The 18,092-nt window shown below is 49.1% G+C and overlaps 1 protein-coding gene across 2 annotated transcripts; it reads left to right on the top strand.

The window, feature by feature from the left end:
- The first annotated feature begins 136 nt into the window (after window positions 1–136).
- On the top strand, window positions 137–17,154 carry PAX6 (paired box 6). 2 transcript variants are annotated; one of them, XM_032594847.1, is made up of 11 exons: window positions 137–194; window positions 3,918–4,048; window positions 4,847–4,888; window positions 4,983–5,198; window positions 5,959–6,124; window positions 12,022–12,180; window positions 12,686–12,768; window positions 12,980–13,130; window positions 13,225–13,340; window positions 15,949–16,099; window positions 17,044–17,154. In XM_032594847.1, the coding sequence occupies exons 1-11, from the start codon at window positions 185–187 to the stop codon at window positions 17,127–17,129; spliced, it is 1,311 nt and encodes a 436-aa protein (XP_032450738.1). In that variant the 5' UTR covers window positions 137–184; the 3' UTR covers window positions 17,130–17,154. The 2 variants fall into 2 exon arrangements, with proteins under 2 accessions (XP_032450738.1, XP_030189389.1); XM_030333529.1 differs by lacking the exon at window positions 4,847–4,888.
- The last annotated feature ends 938 nt before the right edge of the window (window positions 17,155–18,092 follow it).

Below are 18,092 nucleotides of genomic sequence, written 5' to 3'. Positions count from 1 at the left end.
GGCCCCAAGCGATTGAGTGGATCATTTCCTCAAGAAGGGGCATTCTCCTGTCCCGGTTCCAGGTCGTCCTCTGTCGGGAGGTAGGGCCTACCTGGCGCTGGCCCTGGATTAACGCCTATATCCTTGCTAACAGAGCCCCATTTTCGAGCCCCGTGGGATCCCGCGGCCCCCAGCCAGCGCCAGCATGCAGAACAGTAAGTGCCTCTGGTCTTTCTCAGACTTCGGGCTGGGGACACGCAGACCGGCAGGTCAGGGGAGGGCGCAGAGGTTCGCGGGTGTCCACGCGGGCCAGGCCCGCCAGGCACGAGGGAAGAGGCAAGAGGCCCCGGGGACCTGAGACAGCTGCGCCCCTCTTCAGACCCGGCAACCCGAGAGGGGAAGACGTTTACTCTGCTGCTCTCGCTCCTAGAAGAACAAGGGCTAGGCCCTTCAGAACAGCCCGCTAGAGTTTGCGAAGCTGAGGTAGAGAAACCCCATCCCCCCCAAATCCTGTAACTCATACCCCCTCCCCGCCCCTGCCCGGGCTCTGACCCCAGAGAGAGAGAGGCTGGGCTGAACAGGGCGGGGCGGAGGCTTCTCCTAGTTGCCCGAGGAGAAGGAGGCCCCTTCGGGTTTAGCCAAGACTGCTAGTCACCACCGTCCGGGAGGGGCGTGGGGGCTCCCCTCCCCCAGTCACTCTCTGGACGGCTCCTCCCCTCCTCCCCCCCCCCCCCCCCCCCGCTACCGGCCTAAAAGGCAAAGGGAGCGGGGTACGCTGGCCTGCGGTGGTGGTGGGGTGGGGGGAGGTGGTAAACTGGAACCCTGTAACCCTGTACTACCGGCCAGAGCAGGTTTACTGGGTCTGGGAAGAGACTGGCTGTCCAGCCTTGGAACTGGAGAAGCTCCGCCCTGGTAGCTGCAACTGTGAGGGTTCTGATCGGTCCAGGCCCGCAGTGCGTTTGATTCTCGGGCTCTTTTGCCTCCCATCCTCTCTGTGCTCAGGCCCTCTGGGCCCCAGCCCACCTTCCTGCTCAGTCCGTGGGGGCACTGCTGGAGTGATAGTGGTAGTGGGTGCTGGTATGTGGCAGGGCTTGTTTGCAGCCCGAGTCTGGGAGCCTGGAGGCCCAGTGAAACCAAGCCCGTGCTGAGGTGCAGAGTCTGGAAGCGGTTCGAGGGTTCAGCTGCAGTAGGAGTGCAGAAGGGCCCAAGTCTTCTAGCAACCTTCCCTTGCCGAACCGCAGACTTCGGAGGGTCTCCAGTGCCCGATCCATCAGGCCTGGAAGCGCCAGCCGCCCCAGGTGCTTCCGCGGCTTGGTGGGCGCGAAGCGCAGGAAAGGATTCAAAGGTGGCGAGCTTTAAGGCGGGTTAGTTGTGCAGAACCTGCCAGGCCCGGGAGGGACCTTCCTTGGCGAGGCAAAGGCTTCTGCGCACCTCTCCCGGCTGCGTGTTCTCCCCCTGCAGCTCAGGCTCCCCAGCCGTAGGCTCTCGGGCAGGTCCCGGCCGGGCCCCGCAGCGCTGAGCGTTTGCCGCCGCGGCCTGGCTGGCAGGCCCCGGGGGGGGGCGCGGGGTCGCGGGCCGGCCTGCAGGGCTTTGTGCCGCTCGCTCCCGGGTGTGCGCGAGGCGCAGAGCATCCAAATTGACACCATATGTTTTCCTATTAGATGCTTCGCGGTCGAATTCTAGGCGCATAATCATCGCCACTGGGCGAGAGCGCCAGCCGTCCCTAGGGAAGGGACACAATGATTGAGGCTTAACCTCTGAAGGGGAACTTAGAGCTGCGCTTCCTCGCTGCCTTTTCGATGCTGGCAGAGGCAACCTGGCGTCTCCTGGGCGAGCACCCGCCGACGGTCGCCGCGGAGGTGGCGGGCACGTTATTTTTATTTTTATTTTTTTTGCAATGAGGGGAGAAGGAGGGAGGTCTAGGATTAGGCGGCCTCACAAGCCTTGGCATTCATAGGCTGGGAATTGCCCAGGCTGGGAGTGAAGTTTGTAAAATCTTTCTCGGTCTCTCTCTGGGACAGCCTTTCTCTTTCCGGGAAGGCTCCCTTTGCCCAAAGGGAGGGCTCCGCAGCCCTGGCAGTAGACTGGTGTTGTGAAGCAGAGGAAGGCAATAAAGGGAACTTAGGGGAAACCGGAAGCGCGGTCGAGGCCTTGCTCTGTTGGAGAAGTGGTGTCCCGGCGATGTCCCCGCTTGCGCTGGGCCCGGCCGGAGCCCAGATCCCCCAAACGCCTGTCACTTCTCATCGAGTTGAGGCTCCGGCCCCCCCCCCCTCCGTCGGTGAGGGCCCCCCTCCGCCCCAAGCCTTCGGCTACCCTGAAAACTCGGCTCCCCTCGAAGGGGAAACGAGTGCAGTTCAATCTCGTCTGAGTGATCTACAAATAGGGACGGAAAGGGTCGTTTTATCACGGTCCCGTTTGTCGTGACGATGCAATTTCCCGGAGCGGAGCACTGTCACAAAGTGACAAGGCTGCCACAAGCGCCCCGACTGATCTTTTCAATTAGCCTTCCATGCATGATCCGGAGCGACTTCCGCCTATTTCCAGAAATTAAGCTCAAACTTGACGTGCAGCTAGTTTTATTTTAAAGACAAATGTCAGAGAGGCTCATCATATTTTCCCCCCTCTTCTATATTTGGAGCTTATTTATTGCTAAGAAGCTCAGGCTCCTGGAGTCAATTTATCAGAGGCTCCAAGGAGAAGAGAGAAGAGGAGAGAGAGAGAGAGAGAGAAGAGAGCTGAGCAGGGAGCCACGTCTTCTCCTGGAAGGGCTGCTCTCTAGAGTCCGGGGCTGCAGGTTGGAGATTTTTAAGGAAGTGGAAATTGGCAATTGGCTTTATTTGTGTGCCTGTGGTTTCTGGGGAGGGGGCTACAGAGAGGTGCTAACTCCCTTTCCTGGTTCTCTAAGATTAGACAATGGGGGTGAGGCTGTGAGAATAACAAGATAAAGGAGGAATAGAAGACACTGGTGTGCTCCTTTGCTTTTCTTTTCCCTTTCCGATTTTTGCTAATATCTGTCCTTGGCTGTGTGGAAGGCCAAGTTCAGCAGCGGAAGTACAGCGAGCTGTGGCCTGTGCGAATGGACTCCCAGCTCTCGGCCCCACAGCTGCAAGCCGGCGGACTACTTTGTGGTTGGAGTTATCTGGAGCTCTGACCCTCACGCCTGTACTGGAGGCGCAGGTTGGGGTTCACCAGCCGCAGATCTGCTGCTGTGGTTCTTCTCTACTCCTTTCCTGTCTCTTCATATGTGTATGCAATGTCACGTAATATATATGTAATTAAAAAACAAAACAAAACTCCGGTGCTTGCGCGGTGCCTTCACCAGAGTTTGGAGTGTGACAGCAAACGTTTCTGGACTGTGGAGTCCAAGGAAATGCTGAAGAGCTATAGCATTTGCTGTAACAGTTCTAACAATGCAGAGACCTTGGAGATTCAGTGTGGGTTCCGTAGAACCCACGTTTTGTGATGCCATTCAGAGGCGATCTTTGGAAGGATGTTTTCTGAAATGATTGTTTGCACCTTGTGGGTTCAGGGGCTGGCTGGGGTGTTTATGAAGAGGGGCAAAGGGCTGGAGTGACAGCGGCTGTGGGGTGCGTGTGTTCTTGCTCACTGGCATGGATCTGTAAGACAGCGCGGCTGTGTTGGGGCTGGGCTGCCCGATGCCCCGCATGGTTGCCTGGTCCCGGAGTCGTTTGTGATTGATAGCAGGGACTTGATCGCTGAGGTTGGCATGGGTTGGCAGGGAGCTGAGGATGCATTGTGGTTGTCTTCTCTTCCTCTTCTCCTTCGTCTTCCTCCTCCTCTTTCTCTTGACTCTTCTTCCTCTCCTCTCCTCTCCTCTCCTCTCCTCTCCTCTCCTCTCCTCTCCTCTCCTCTCCTCTCCTCCCTGCTCTGCTCTCCTCTCCTCTCCTCTCCTCTCCTCTCCTTTCCCTTTTCCTCAGGTCACAGCGGAGTGAATCAGCTCGGTGGTGTCTTTGTCAACGGGCGGCCACTGCCGGACTCCACCCGGCAGAAGATCGTAGAGCTAGCTCACAGCGGGGCCCGGCCGTGCGACATTTCCCGAATTCTGCAGGTGATCCTCCCGGCGCCGCCCCACTCGCCGCCCCCGCGGCCCTCCACTCTCAACGCCCTCTCTTCATTTCTTACTGTAAACGCTGCTAATTATGGACCCCCCCTTCACCCACCCACCCCAGCCCCTACCCCACACCCGGCCTTCCCCGCTTTCCCCTTTCCTTCCAGTATCCTTCCCTATCTCTTTCAACCTGGGTCAGTCACTTAAGATAACTCATCTGCTTAAGGAAAAAAAAATGTGTGTGTGAATTAAAAAAAACAACACCTTTCTCTTTTCATTTGATAAAAAACATTTATTGTGGTAACAGTTTAGGAACTATAATAAATTGAGTTACATAAACCAGCATAATTTTATTTCCCTCTCCCTCATGCCACGCTCACCTCAGATTTTGAGATATTTGTTTGCATTCTTCATATTCATGAGGAATATTTATTGATTTTAAAAGCCGAATGCTATTCACCTCCTTACCTAACTCACATTTACAAAATTGAGCATATTTTTAAAGGAAAATAAGTAAAATTTTAGTTTATTTTCCCCCTTTGCTCATTAAAATATGGCACTACTTTAAGCAAGGTCAGCACACAAAAAAAAGTCTTACTTCGTTTTGATGCATCTTCAGGCAATGTTTCAGAAAAGTTTTTTTTTTATAAAAAACCTTAAAATTAGTTTTTTTTTTAGTTCAAACTGTTTGAAAGTATCATCATATTTGTAGTGTTTAGGGCTACAAATGTAATTTTAAGAAAAAAAGCTCTCTACAGTAAGTTCTCATACCATTGAAGGTATATTTTTGTGTTATAGACCCATGCAGATGCAAAAGTCCAAGTGCTGGACAATCAAAACGTAAGCTTGTCATTGTTTAATGCATACTTAAACAATTTTATTTTTGTCTTGAAATTATTAATAATGTGGTTTTCTGTCCACTTCCCCTATGCAGGTGTCCAACGGATGTGTGAGTAAAATTCTGGGCAGGTATTACGAGACTGGCTCCATCAGACCCAGGGCAATCGGTGGTAGTAAACCGAGAGTAGCGACTCCAGAAGTTGTAAGCAAAATAGCCCAGTATAAGCGGGAGTGCCCGTCCATCTTTGCTTGGGAAATCCGAGACAGATTATTGTCCGAGGGGGTCTGTACCAACGATAACATACCAAGTGTAAGTTCACTGAGAACATTCCCCCTCCCTGCCCTAAGCCCCATGCTCTTTCCTCTTTACCATCTCTCTCTTCACTTGCCCGCCCCCCTCCTCCCTACCAGTGTCATCCTGTCTCTGTCTCCTCCCCGCTCCCCCTAAGTCACCTCTGTAGCTGAGGGTGTTGAGAGGAGCACGCTGACCTTTTTTTGATCTTCTGGAAAATGGGAGTCAAGTGTGGGGAACTGTTCACCTTATTTGCATGTTTCAAAGTGGAGGGTGGAGGCACCCAGGGAAAGGCACTTGAATGAAGAAGGAGAATGAAAATGAAAACCAAAATCTAACCTCCTCCAACTCAGACTGCCTGAACCTTCCTTCAGGTGTCAAACATCCACTTCTGCCCTAATAGAAAACAAAGTGAAAGAAAGCTCTACACCAAGCCTGTCTTTTTCTTTCTTTCTTTCTTTCTTTTTTTTTGAGGAAATCTTTTAACAAAGATTAGGTCACTGTAGACATCCAGCAGAAGTGAAGCAAATGCCCTCTCCATCCCACATTCCCTATCCAACTCAGTTTCCACACCCAAAGTGATGGCTGTCATTCTGTCCACAGTGTCTCTGTCCCAGGATGGCTGGGAATTTTTTTTCTTTCTTTCTTTTTTTTTTTTTTTTTTAATGTGTTAAGGGTCATTCTTTAAGGGAGTGGGCATGCTGAGATGGGAACTGAAGATAGGGCAACTGTCTTCTGGAGACGCTACCATTTGGTTTGATTTTGGTTTGATTTACAGGTGTCATCAATAAACAGAGTTCTTCGCAACCTGGCTAGCGAAAAGCAACAGATGGGCGCAGACGGCATGTATGATAAACTAAGGATGTTGAACGGGCAGACCGGAAGCTGGGGTACCCGCCCCGGTTGGTATCCGGGGACTTCTGTGCCAGGGCAACCTACACAAGGTAAAAAGCCCAAGCACCTATCCTCAAAACTCTCCATATATGCAGCCACTTGCCATCTTCTCCCTCAACCTTTTCCCTCTCTCCACGTCTGTGCTTGAAGAGTGGGACACACTGACTTGCCCTGTAGGAGGGTGGTATTTGTTGAACTATCTCACTGGCCTTCCCATTTGAGGGTTGTGTATGTCAGGAGTAGTAAGAATGTGGCCCGTGTGCGTGTGCGCAAATATGTTTTGGGCAGTAGTATGTGTGTAAGAGAGCTAGCTGCGTGGTGCCCTATTCAAATTTGCCATTAAAATGCACGGAGAGCCCCCTTGCTGTAGAAGTGTGACAAGTTAACACACTGACAGACTGGGAGGTAAACATAATTGTATCGTTTTGCTTTTTGCCGTAATTGACAAATTACGTGAGTATGAGTAGGGTGCATATGAAAGGGCCAGCAGCAAGATGCAGGGCAGAGTACAGGATAGGGCACAGGAAGTGGTGGTCTCCCAACTCAAACAACACCATCGTCTCGGTCGGTCGCATTCCTTCCGTTCCTCTGGGCCCCCAGTTCTCACTCTCTGTGGGTGGCAACTGCACAGAAAGGTGGGATGAGGATACTGGGAGCCGGCCTCGGGGTGTCCGGAGCCGCTCGGGGCGTGGGGGTGGGGGTGGGGCTGGTAGGAGAGAAGGAATCAGGACCCTCGAAGGATCTAGGAGAAGGAATGGGGGAAGAGGAGCAGTTGGGGGTGGGGTGGCGTAGGTTGGCTCTCCCCTCCCCTACACACCCCGAGGTAGCTTGGTCAAGAATAGGAAACAGTTTACTCCGAAGATTAATCGGTATTTGTTGTCCTTGTGACAAGGAGATAATATGCGGGATAATGGGACGTGGCGTCTCACTCCCCGGAGCCCGACGAAGCCTGGGGGCTCCGGGCCGGGGGCGGCGGCGCTGGGACGCTGACGGGGCTGCCCGCGCGTCAGTGCGCTCTCGGACCCGCTCCGGGTGCCCCGCGCCTCCACGGAGCCGGGCTAGAGAAGGGAAAATCGGTAACAGTATGCGAAATATCTGGTACAAAGGATGCTTCTGTCACTCGCAAGAATTTGTTATGGGAACAATCCTGTCGCTCTGTAATTGCTCATTAGAGAACGTTTTGTTTCTCATTAAGGCGACATGAATAAGCGTCTAGTTGAAGGAGACAGCTGTAGAAATGTTCCACAAGAGACCTCTGGACACGATTCGGCACCAATTGCCAATTAGACATGTCAGTTTTAAGAGCAGAAAACAATATAGGACGGACACTGGGAAGATAGGGAGCAAACCGCTTGCTCCTCGTTTCCCAGCGCGGCCGCTCGGCCGGCAGAGGCCTCCTGATGCGCTGGGCCCCGGGCTCCCCTGGGCGACCCCGCTGGCCAGCTCGTCCTATCCGGTCCCGACCCCGCGGCCTCCTGGGGTGCCGCTCAGGCGGAGGCCCAGGCCCACTCCCGCCTCTGATGAGGACAGGGAATGACAAGGCTGAGTGTGGACTACCACACCCTCACCTGACCTTTGAAACTGTTGGATTCCCACGTGCGCACACTGGACACACCCAGGAGACACCCGAACTTGGCATTCCCCAGCGCCCACCCCTAAACCCCCAGCATCCTGAGGTCCCTGTGACCCCTCCCCCGCCGAGTCTGGCCCCCAGGGTCCGAGAACTCTTGCGGACGGCGCAGTGGCCGGGTCCGGGAGGGCTGAGCCCAGAGCCTCCACGCGCTGGCCCTCTCGGTGCAAGAGCTCACGTTAGCTGGGGCCTAGAGCGTGTCCACCCGCCTGCTTTCCAGAGCCGAGACACAAGTCCCGGGCAGCCGTTTTGCCAGCCCCTCCGCTTCCACCAGAGGTGGCGCCCGATTAGGGCAGCTTTTCGTCCCGGGAAGCTTGAGGGCGGGAAGCAAGAGCCTAACTCCACGACCCTGTGGTGACGGTTGCGGCGGGAGGTGGCGCTAGTTCAGGAGCTTTGAACTTTTAGGCGGCGAATCGCTAGAGAATTCTGACTCCCCAGCTGTCAGTTCTCGTCCCCCCACCCCGGCCCCCGCAAGAAACTCGCTCGGGTGCAGCGACCGCGGGCCCCGACTGCCGACCCCAGTGGGTGGGGGGGGGGGCGGGGAGGACGCGTCGGTCCCCCACCGCCCACCACCAACCCCCCCGAGCGAGGTCCCGGGCGTGGGGGCGCCGCGGGGCGCTGGTGCCGGGCTTCGGCCGACGCGCCCCGGGAATCCCCAGACCTTTTGGTGCTAAGAAGGCCCCCCTCCCCTTCACCCCCTCTCCCGGCCCGGGAAGCCGTTTTGGGGTTTTAAAGAGTCCATTACTCCGAAAGCATAAGGCGAGGTTAGGTCTCAGAGGGAGACAAATATGGTTTCCATCTGATCAACGCCATGCGGCGGTGAATAAAATCGTGACGACGTGGGCTGACAACAACAAGAGACAACTCTATCCAGCCCCAATTCTCCAGCGATTTGGTGGTTTTAGGGATCACGGAGACACTTTTTCTTATCTCCTCCCCCCCCCACCCCCATAATACCCAGGCCCTCTATAGGATTTAGTCAGTCTCTTTTCAACAGATGCTACAATGTTTTGATCCGCGCTCTAGAGCTGAAAAGGTGCCGCAACCGGGTTGCTATCTTTTCTTGCTTGTTTTCCGCCTCACTGATTAAGACACTAAGAAACTAAGGAATGATTTTATTTCCCAGCGTCCTTTTTTTTTTTTTTTTTTTTTTTTTTTTTCCTCCTCTCCTTCTTCCAGGAAACAAATCCTATCCCCCGGCGTCAGATGGTCCTGGGGCTGGGATAATGGGAGGCGCTTTCACTCGCCTTCTCACGGATTAGGCTGGAAGGTGGACGGCGCCCATTGAAGGCCTCTTCTTTTCGCGCTCCGAGGGGGCGCCTTTTAAAGAAGATATCTTAATTGTCTGCCACTTAGGTTTATCATATGGAGAATTCGAGATCCAACTTTTAGTTTTATTTTGTTAAAAGCTTTAAGAGTGGAAGGTAAATCCACTAAAGAAAAAAGGGGGGGGGGCGCCCAATCTAAGAGTGACCTTTTCTTCAGCGCCTGGCTGCGAACAGTTGCTACTTTGACAGTAGTAAACAAACTTTCAACGGGGCACGCCCGCTCTGCGGGGTCGTGGAGGGGTCCTGCAGCCACGGGTTTCTCCTGGCCGGCCTCTCATTCCACTCCTTCCCCCCTCCCAAAGGGCTCTCTATCCCCACTGACTCTCCCCATCCCTTAAATGTCAATTCTCAAGTCAGAGCCATGCCGGCGTTAGTGTGTGAGAGACAGAGAGACAGGGGGAGATGGGGGGAGGGTGGGGAAGAGAGAGTGCAACCCTCCAAGTTTTAGATTAGGAAAATGTCAGAGAAGTAGAGAGTAGAGAATGCTATCTGCAGGGGTCTTCTGAGGGAGACCTGGGCAGCTTTGTTTAATTGGTGACATTGAATATGCCAGAAAAAGGACTGGGGTGGGCATGAGTGACCACCAGAGCGAGGTAGGATTGTGTTCTCCTCAGCGCCCCAGTCCCTGAATGTCTCATGGTTGGAGATTTTTGTGTTTCCCCAAAGCAATAACCCACGGAACTAGTTTCTAGTTGGCCAAAAAGGGCTATTTGTAAAGTCTTCCTCGTTCACCGAATCTGAAAATAAGGGGGAGGGGGAGGGATTTCTTCTTTCTTTCCACTTTGAAAAGTCACCTGGAAACTTGGGGCAGTAAATTAGTACAGACACTTGTGCCCACACACGTGGGTCCAGTGTCTCCTTCAACTAAGTACCCTCTCCCACCCCCTCCCCATCTCTCTGAAGTAGCAGGAGATGACCCAAAGTAGAGCCAGTCTGTTTAGCAATTGTCTCTCTCTGTCTTCCTTTCCCCCTTTCTCTCCTTGTCTCCTTAGGTCCTCTTGCCTCTTTTTCCTCTTGGCATTTCTGTCCTTCTTATACCTTTCTGGGCTCTGTCTCTTTGGAGCCCTTCATCTTTTTCCTGCCTCCTCTCCTCCTCTCCAACCCCCTCCCCCTCGGCCCTCATCCTCCCTCTCTGCTTCCCTCCTCCTTACCTCAGAACTGGTCTCCATCCTCCCTGCCTTCCCCGTCCACCCTTCCCACACAAGCCTGCCTGGTCCCCAACGACTTTTCCTGCCTCTCCCCACCCCCTGCTCTGGCCCCCCATCCACCCTCCATCCCCCCAGCCAAGTGCCCTAAATAGCATTGAGGCGACCGCTCTTCGGACAGTGATTAATGATAGCAGAGCAGAGGGGTTAACACACTTCACTGAAAAGTCTGTTGACTGGGCTTCTTGTAACACAATGTGGCCCGCTGCACGCCTCAAGAGAATCCTTTTGTTGTCCGCGCTCATTGTGGCCTCAAAATTCTGCCCACGAAAGTTTGCCAACGCTCCTGCCCCAGGAGTTTAATAGTTTCCCTTACTCATGGGGCATTGTGCAGCGCTGAAAAGCAGCCCCTCGCTATTCAAGTGTTGGTGGTCATCTCAATAGATCTCCAAGGGCCCATATGGTGGCCAGTGCCGATGAATCCGCCTGTTTAAATGGGGGAGAAAGTTGGGGTTTTAAAACATTTCAAAGTTTCTGAAAAGATCCCACTAGATCCTGTCACAATTCCCTGAACTCTTTGAAGGCGCTGCCTATTGTCTCCTGGTTATAAATGATATTCCTGGCCAAGTCGATTCCCACCAAGGAGCTCCTAGAGGCCCCCCCCCCCCCCCCCCCCCCCCCCCCCCCCCGCCGCCACCAGCCAAATTTCTAGGATGGGGGGGCAGCCCCTTTGGTATCCCTTGGGGGCCTCAGGACCCAAGACCCAGGACCCAGCTTGCAGTGGCTCTGGAGGCCCGGTGAGGGCTGAGTCCTTCCTTCAGACAGGCTGTGGCCTCAGGAGCAAGAGGCAAGGCGAGATACAGCTAGCCCAAGTGTACATCTTGCCCTGGAAGCAGCAAGGGAAAACAATAAAACTTTCCCCTGTTTAATGATAGAAATTACAGTAAAAGTGGTGGAAATGCCCTAATTAAAAATGTACCACTTAAATGATATGCCAAGGATTCAGCTGCGGCATAGCATATTTAGCTAGTTAGTGAACTCTCTACTATTTCTTTTTTAAAATTACACGTTAAAAATTTAAAAGAAATCTTACTTTTCTCTGGTGCAACACATTACAAAGAATGGACAGTCCTTTTATCTAAATATAAAATTCCATTTTCAGCAATTATAGCCTGTTCTTGGTGATGATATAATTACAGCTGTGCTCGTAATAGGTGTCAAGGCAAAGCGCACTCATACAATAGTTGAATAAAACTGCAGAACAATGCAAGCATTTCTAAATTCACAACCTTTAAAATGAAATTGACTGTGCAGAATTCAAATAAAAACTAGATAAATATTTTTTTAAAAAGATTACAAGCTTGGTTTGGTTTCTTAATAGCATTTTCTACAAACCTATCAACATCTAATTGATTAGATAGGAATTACTGATTATAGATCAGCTGAAATCTTGAACATCACTCTTCTATTTTCCCAACAGAGCTATAGGTAAATAAATTCTGTAGGGAAAGGGGAAATGGGTAAGGCATTTGGGACTCAACGTTAGTTATGAAAGACCATTGTAATTGGAAACTTCAGCACTCGTTTTGTTATTTAAAGAAATGCCCTTCTGTGATGTCCATATCGTACAGTCTCTTCTTGATGAAAACAGAAAGAAAGACAATGGTGATAAGATAGCGTACGTCACTAATGTCTTTTATTAGAGGAAGACTGACAGTTACCTTGGGAATGCCTTGAGACTGTCACAATGTACTGCTCTTGGAGTTTATGGCTATACCCAGGCCCCTTTTGGAGGCTCCAAGTTATTCCAGATTTCTCTTACTGTCCCTTTCTTTTTGTTCCAGATGGCTGCCAGCAACAGGAAGGAGGGGGAGAGAATACCAACTCTATCAGTTCCAATGGAGAAGATTCAGATGAGGCCCAAATGCGACTTCAGCTGAAGCGGAAGCTGCAAAGAAATAGAACATCCTTTACCCAAGAGCAAATTGAGGCCCTGGAGAAAGGTGATGGAGTTTTTCAAAGTAGGGAGGCCGTAAATCAAACTAAATGCCACATCTTCAGTACAAAGAGCTAAATTTAGCCAGGGCCCTTTGCATAGAGGACTGAAAAGCTTTCTTTTTTCTTTCTTTCTTTTCTTTTTTCTTTCTTTCTTTTTTTTTTTTTTTGGGCATCTTTTCAGTGTGTGTGTGTGTGTGTGTTTTCTTTCTTCTTTTCATGTACCAGTAATTCAAAGACTAAGAGTCTGACTTCTCATAAAGAAAAAATGATGGTTTTGCTAATTCAGGCCACAGAAGGGTCCTCGAATGAATGTCATTTCGAAGGAAATTTAACTTGGTTCTGGTGGGATAGCTCTTTCAAGTGCAGTCAGTGTTCATAGTAGCGGCATTTTAAAGGGAGTTGGTTGGAAGGGACAGAAATGGGGAGGCGGGAACCAGTTTGATCCAGGGCTTCGTTGACACATTTTGCATAGTTCCGGTGCAACATAGAAAATGCCACTTACTCTTTCAGAGTTTGAGAGAACCCATTATCCAGATGTGTTTGCCCGAGAAAGACTAGCGGCCAAAATAGATCTACCTGAAGCAAGAATACAGGTACCCAGAGAAAATGTGGTTTCATGCTTTGCCCTTTCTAGAGACAAAGGTGCTTCTAAGGAACACCGTTCATTGACATAAACAGTAAGAGATTCAGTCCCCTAAATGCTTTGCTGTCACCGGGGGATGGGGGTGGGGAGCAGAGCAAGTGCCAGGGGGGAGGTTGAGTTGGGAGTAGGCACAGGCCTAACCTGTTCCATCTGACTTCCAGGTATGGTTTTCTAATCGGAGGGCCAAATGGCGAAGAGAAGAAAAACTGAGGAATCAGAGGAGACAGGCCAGCAACACACCTAGTCACATCCCCATCAGCAGTAGTTTCAGCACCAGTGTCTACCAGCCAATCCCACAACCCACCACGCCTGGTAATTTGAATACCACTGCCACTAAGTGTGTCTCACCTGTTTGCCCTGGCTCTGACTTTCAGCATGACTGTCTGAGGTGTCTCTCTCCCTGCAGTTTCCTCCTTCACCTCTGGCTCCATGTTGGGCCGGACAGACACAGCCCTCACAAACACGTACAGCGCTCTGCCACCCATGCCCAGCTTCACCATGGCGAATAACCTGCCTATGCAAGTAAGTGAGGCCGCCGGCCGTCTGCTTACCGGGTGCCTTAGAGAAGAAGTGGAGAACGGGTCAGGGCCTGCAGACCCCACTGGCCACGCATGTGCCCTTGGGAGCCTTTCTCACTGCAGCCATTAGCTTAACCAGTCAAGGCTGAGGTGAAAACAGTCAGTCCAGTCTTGTAGTTGGGTTGATGGATTGATTGATTCGTGCTCTTAAAAAAAAGCACAAAAGCCAAATTAATCTGCCTTTTGCTCTGAGAAGATGTTAGCTTGATAACGTTGGGTGGGAATGGGCATGTTTTGCGTACTGGTGAAAGTGGTGTCAGAAAATGGAAATAATGCTGACACGTTATTAGATAGCAAGGGGTTAGTATACGTAAATTCGGGTTTATATTAATGTGTTCATATAAGTGAATATATAACCTCGGTGTGCATTTTGGACATTATTTAGTGTATGTGTGACAAACCAGTGAGGAAGAAAAAGAGGATCAGAAATAAGATTTATATTTGCCTTGTGGGATATATTTTGATATAAAGGAATGGTGAGTTTTCTTTCTACAGCTTATGATGAAAAAAGGAATACAGGTGCTTGCTAAAAATTTAGTGGTCTTTGTCATGGATCATGTAATGAGTTTGTGGTGCTCCTCGCTGCCTGGGTAGGTTGATGTTCTTCACTCGGTGTGAAGAACCTGCCTCTGCCCTCCATTCTGTCTCGAATGTTTATCAGCTCCTATGTGTGCAAGGCCCTGTAGTAGGTTAGCCCTTTGTGATGGAAGTTGTATAGGGCAGGTGGACTATACTAGAACTTTGGAGCTGGATGGATTCTTGATGGGAAAAAAATTGGCCTTCCTTCCGGTGGGCCTTGTTGGTGACTTTCCCAGGACTCCTGTTTGTGCAATGCTTGGAAGATGTCGGATGGTGTGAGATTGGCCAGCGTGAGCCCCTGCTGGAAGCAGTTCTGGGGTTACACAGATTGTTTACTCACCACTGAACATCTTTTGATGAATTTCGAGTCCAAATAACAGCAAAATAAATGTTTCCCAGTCTCCAGACGAATGTACGAGCAGCTAGATAAGCGACTTCAGAGGAATTATTCACATGTTTATTTTTATTTCATCGGGATATTAGTAGCCATAATGCAATTAATGTAAATTAAGGGATTAACAGCCCATTGGTTGGTATTACTACAACTGCTTTGGAATTTTCCAGAAGTCAGGTTGCCTAGAGGAAGTGATTTTGGGAATTAGAAACAAATGCAAGCTGAAATTCTGGCAGGGCCCTCAAGGCCTGCTTGCCTCTTTGAACCTGAGGTTACCACTCATCCTCTGACTTTAATAAGGCCACTGAGTGTCTTGTTCGGTTTTGCAAATTGTAGCAATATCTAGGTTTCTGCAAAGATAACAAAGTTTGTATATGAGAAAATATTTAGAACCAATTAAATAGGTGCTACTCTTTTATCAAGGTTACTTCCACCTATAAAGTGGTGTGGGGTCAATTTATTTCAAACGCTGACTTTTAAAAGTTACACAACTTATATGAAACAAAAGATATATACTTTTGTAAAGCATAGAGAAAATTAAAAAAAGTTACTAATGATTCTCCTGTTCAGAGAAAATTACTCTCTGAATTTTGGAGTTGGGGTGTGCTGGTCTGTCTGTCCATCAATTCATCTTGTTGCCCAAAATCTTCAGCCATTTTACAAAGGGTGGGTGTCTCCCTCTGAACTTTCTCTAATGTGTCACCCTCTCTGAGAATGTGGATCTTGAGATGTTAAACATTTCTGCAGTTTGCAGAACGGAGTAGTGCCATCGTCTCCCTTATTCCTGGCATGATGCTTGTATTAATCCATCCCAATCTCGCTGGCCTGGCATAGCCCCATGGAAGCTCATGAGGGATTTTGTCCCAGCTCTGTGTATTTCTTATTCAGTTAGGAGAAAGGTTTGCCTCCTCAATACCACCAGACCAAACACTTAGAGGGCAGTAACCCAATTTTGTGGCTAAAACCCAGCCTGGGTTTTTAGGTCTGTAAGGAAGTCACAGCTAATTCGCAGGATGGGGCTAGGTGTTAACTGATGTTTCTAACCATGTTCATTGGAGATCATTACTGATGTGTCTCTTCAAAGAATCTTTAATCCAATGAGTCCCACCATGGAAGGCTCCCAAGGTCCCTGAAGCAGACTTTATGGAGAACTCTGTCTCCAGTTCTCTGCCCAAAGCCTGAGATACAGGATTTGGGGGTCACTAGATTCCCAAATAGATTGGATTTGCAGGAGAGGGGGTGTGTTTTAATGGAAGTCCTCATGCTATAGATTCTCTGAAGATGCCAGCAGAGGTCCAAGATGAAAATGGACAGAAACCCTATTAATTTTATGGATAGTGCCAACCATCTAGCTAGACAGTTGTCTGAATTTATATTACTTTTAGGCAACTTTACTCTAGTGGTGGTCAACAGAAGGACTGGTTGTAGGCCCGACTGTTGATACGGAATTCCAGTACTTTCTACCAGGGCACCTTTAATGATCAGACGTGTTGGCACAGTTCCTGGGGAGGACAGAGCCCGGGGATGCGGCTGTGTGACGTGCTTCTCGGTAACCACAGGTTTGCCTTTCTCCTCTCAGCCCCCAGTCCCCAGCCAGACCTCTTCGTACTCCTGCATGCTGCCCACCAGCCCTTCGGTGAACGGGCGGAGTTATGATACCTACACCCCCCCACATATGCAGACACACATGAACAGTCAGCCAATGGGCACCTCGGGCACCACTTCCACAGGTGAGCCGCCCTTCCCTGCAGGCTGCACAGAGGTGGCCTTTGCAGCTGCTTTTGCCAGGTGATCTAACTTCACTTGAAGTTACTCTAAAAAGAACCTCCTGGCCGTGTGTGATGGTTTGTTTAACTCTTTGCTGCTCACTTCTCTGGGGGAAAACTGATCAGAAGGGGACATTTAGTCAAGCTGTACTAGTAACTTGAGACCATGTAGACAAAAAGCAAGGTTGTTTTTCCTGAATTTGGTCACAAAAGTTATATATGAGGACAAGGCCTGAGAATGTCAGCTTTCTGAAGAGATATTATTAGCCAGAGCTCAGCAGCGAGGGCCTCCGAGTGAGGGGCATGGTGAGTGTTGTCAAAAGACTTCTCACCCTCCCAGCCCCTCCAAGCCTTTCATCGCAACTGAAGAAGTACCACATTGGTTTACCAGAGATAGTTTTACTTAAGTTTTTTTTTTAACGTTTATTTATTTTTGAGAGAGAAAGAATGTGAGCAGGGGAGGGGCAGAGAGAGGGAGACACAGAATCCGAAGCAGGGTCTAGGCTCTGAGCTGTCAGCACAGAACCTGACACGGGGCTTGAACCCACGAACCCTGAGATCATGACCTGAGCCAAAGTTGGACGTATAACCGACTGAGCCACCCAGGCGCCCCCTTTGCTGGAGATAGTTTTAATGCTAAACTTCCAACCATGCAAACAAATGGAGGTGTTGTGGGTGTGTGTGTGTGTGTGTGTGTGTGGACTTGGAATTCAATAGATATGTGTAAACATGTAATCTTGTTTCTGAAGGTTCTACTTTTGCTTGTGAGACTTTAAGTATTTTTTTAAAATACAGTTAGAATGTTAGAAAGTATTATGAGATTTTTTTTTTTAAACCTATAAATTCATGCTCCATGCTTGTCTCTCGAAGGGAATTTCTACATGGCTATTTCTTTCATCCACTTCTAGGACTCATTTCCCCTGGTGTGTCAGTTCCCGTTCAAGTTCCTGGAAGTGAACCTGATATGTCTCAATATTGGCCAAGATTACAGTAAAAAAAAAAAAAAAAAAAAAAAAAAAGGATATATGGTGTTAATTCAGTCAGTGACTATGTGGACACAGCAGTTGGGCGTTCAGGAAGGAAAGGAAAATGGCTGTTAGAAGCACTTCAGATCTGCAGTTGTGTCCTGTGTTGTACCACTGGGGAATGGACTTGAAGCAAGGACCTTTGTATACAGAAGGCACGCTATCAGTTGGAACAAATCTTCATTTTGGTATCCAAACTTTTATTCATTTTGGTGTATTATTTGTAAATGGGCATTTGTATGTTATGAAAAAAAAAAAAAAAGAACAACGTAGACTGGATGGATGTTTGATCTGTGTTGGTCATGAAGTTGTTTAAAAAAAAAAAAACGGAAACCATGATCAACAAGCTTTGCCACGAATTTAAGAGTTTTATCAAGATATATCAAATACTTCTACCCATCTGTTCATAGTTTATGGACTGATGTTCCAAGTTTGTATCATTCCTTTGCATATAATTAAACCTGGAACAACATGCACTAGATTTATGTAAGAATATCTGTTGGTTTTCCAAAGGTTGTTAACAGATGAAGTTTATGTGCAAAAAGGGTAAGATATAAATTCAAGGAAGAAAAAAGTTGATAGCTAAAAGGTAGAGTGTGTCTTCGATAAAAATCCAATTTGTTTTATGTCAAAATGTAAGTATTTGTCTTCCCTAGAAATCCTCAGAATGATTTCTATAATAAAGTTAATTTCATTTATATTTGACAAGAATACTCTATAGATGTTTTATACACATTTTCATGCGATCATACGTTTCTTTCTTGGCCGGCAAAAATTAATTGTTCTTAGATATAGTTGTATTACTGTTCACAGTCCAATCATTTTGTGCATCTAGAATTCATTCCTAATCAATTAAAAGTGCTTGCAAGAGTTTTAAACTTAAGTGTTTTGAAGTTGTTCACAACTACATATCAAAATTAACCATTGTTGAT

This window comes from Lynx canadensis, chromosome D1 (assembly GCF_007474595.2).
Source record: "Lynx canadensis isolate LIC74 chromosome D1, mLynCan4.pri.v2, whole genome shotgun sequence".
In the NCBI taxonomy this organism is placed as follows: Eukaryota; Metazoa; Chordata; class Mammalia; order Carnivora; family Felidae; genus Lynx; species Lynx canadensis.
Note: the sequence above shows the minus strand (reverse complement) of the source record. Positions and strands in the feature narration are given on the sequence as shown.

Excerpts from the sequence above, each read along its gene's own strand:
- PAX6 (XM_032594847.1), top strand. Across the intron at positions 4,889-4,982 it reads AAGTGCTGGACAATCAAAAC|GTGTCCAACGGATGTGTGAG; the intron begins GTAAGCTTGTCA and ends TCCCCTATGCAG. Across the intron at positions 5,199-5,958 it reads CCAACGATAACATACCAAGT|GTGTCATCAATAAACAGAGT; the intron begins GTAAGTTCACTG and ends TTTGATTTACAG.